Source organism: Octopus bimaculoides, chromosome 13 (genome assembly GCF_001194135.2).
Source record: "Octopus bimaculoides isolate UCB-OBI-ISO-001 chromosome 13, ASM119413v2, whole genome shotgun sequence".
Classification (NCBI taxonomy): Eukaryota; Metazoa; Mollusca; class Cephalopoda; order Octopoda; family Octopodidae; genus Octopus; species Octopus bimaculoides.
In genome coordinates this window covers 50,498,380-50,500,443 of record NC_068993.1, presented here as the reverse complement: position 1 = coordinate 50,500,443, position 2,064 = coordinate 50,498,380, and the positions used below count along the sequence as shown (strand labels likewise).

Genomic DNA, 2,064 nt, shown 5'->3' with positions numbered 1-2,064 from the left:
ATAGGAAGCAGTGACATACATCCATACATCATACGTCCATGCATTCATCGGTCCATCTTTTTTCTGGTTTGTTTCTTTGTTGGTTTGTTTGTTTGTTTATTTATTTGTTGTTATTTTTAGTTTCATTTTTCTTTTTTTTAACCAGGCATCCATCCACCCGTCCATCCGTCCATCCATCCATCCCTCCATCCAGTCGTGCATGCATCCGTCTGTGCATGCATCCATGCAGTGTCAAAGAAGTCATAAGACATGTTAAGGGAATAAAAGTTAGCAGCAACAGCAGCAGCGGCAGCAGGTGTACATTGCAGCAGCAGCAGCAGCAGCTTCCTTGCATGTGGGGGGATGGGGGTGGAGTGGAAAGGATGGGAAAAAAAAAATTTTTTTCATTTTTTCTCAGCAATTGTGGTAAGGTGTGCATGTATGAATATACATATACATGTGTGTTTATGTATGTACGTATGCATGTATGTATGTATTTATTATTTTGGAAAGTGCCTTTTGACACTTATAAGAAACCAGTTCCTAAGCAGGGGACTATCGTGATAGAAGCACCCATTGGCAGACATGGATAAGTGCGAACAACAGAGTCCAAGAGCAGCGTGGAAACCCAGAACTGTTTATAAGTCCCATATTCTTAGGGCCAGTCGCATTAATTTCAGAATTCTGTTTGGTTATGCCAGGGCTTTGCTTGTCGAAGTCTGCTTCTGTAAAAGACAAAATAAAAGCAAGTTATATTTAATACTACAGCTACATACAGATACACATTAACGCAAATCTATAAGTGTTCGTCTAACCAATACTCACATAGAAAAACGGATGTAAAACAAACAAGTGAATGTTAAAACTATATGATACACATCTACATGAATACATGTCAGAAAAGGAGTCTCAACATAGTTACTTGACCTGCTAAAAAACTAGCCAAATTGTCGTAACACATTGGAACAGTGTGATCCTTGATAAAATTCATGAAAATAAAATGGAGTGATCATAGCTAGGATGTTTTAACCCTTTAGCTTACAGATTATTCTGTCGAATGTAATGTTTATTTATACACGTTGTTTTGAATTAATCATCTATTATTTCATAGCTTTGAGATTTCAACGATGTGATTGTTTATTTTTAGAATGACATTGCAGTGTAGGTGTAAGAGGGCAGATCTAGTCAATTTGAATACAAAACTGGTTGAATGTTTGAGTAAGATAAGACTGGTTTAAATGCTAAAGAGACACCCTAGACCTAAACAACAACAACAACACCAACATATTTTGGGGTGATGCTGTGAAGAACCAAAACTGATGGTGTTGACGGGAAGCCATCCGACTAGCTGAAAGGTCAATAGTTTGTATGTGTCATTAACAGCACAGTGTATCTGAGGTGACAGACATTAAATATGAATGGCTCAGTTCACATAGCTGTAAATAGATACCAGATGTGGCATTGCTTAATTTGATGAGTGTCTCTCACCAGTTTATAATGACGTGTTTAAATTATTGGCCCATAGAATGAGGCAACGAGGGAGGAACCACAGCTTCTGGTATATCTCGCCTCTCTTGAAATACTTCTAACCGAAGACAAAATCTTTGAGTTTAAAAATATACTCCACTGGACTGATTTTATAGTAAACATCCCAAATACCAGCAACCATAAGGATTTAGGATGTTGTTATTGTGAATTTTCTATTTCTAAGAAATATTTTTAAATACATTTATTATGTAAATAAAGTGGCTACAATATATATATATATATATATATATATATATATATATACACACATAAGAAACAGAGATACAATAGAAGGAATACAACTTTACTAACTGCTAAAAGTAGTGGAGACAATTTGGGTGAGGAAAAATGACATTTTAAAATTAACTAAAAGCATTTTCAAAATGGCAGAAGGGGCTGTAAACAAACTAATGCATTGTAGCAGTTTTCTTAACTTTATGGCAATTTTCAAAAGTGCTGTTAGCTTGGATTTTCTGTTATTCTCGATGCTGTCATTTCAGAAATTATCTGTATAAATTAGCTAAATAGATTCTTTTGGAAGAACAACTTTTGAGAGCC

At 35.5% G+C, this 2,064-nt stretch overlaps 1 protein-coding gene across 1 annotated transcript in view; it reads right to left on the bottom strand.

Moving 5' to 3' along the window:
* Positions 1–6: 6 nt before the first annotated feature.
* The window catches only part of LOC106874320 (ephrin-B2), a 352,645-nt gene continuing 350,587 nt past the window's right edge, over positions 7–2,064 (bottom strand). The window contains exon 6 of the mRNA XM_052972470.1: positions 7–704. Within this exon, the coding sequence (XP_052828430.1) occupies positions 535–704 (170 nt within the window). The 3' untranslated portion in view covers positions 7–534. The remainder of the gene's footprint in view (positions 705–2,064) is intronic.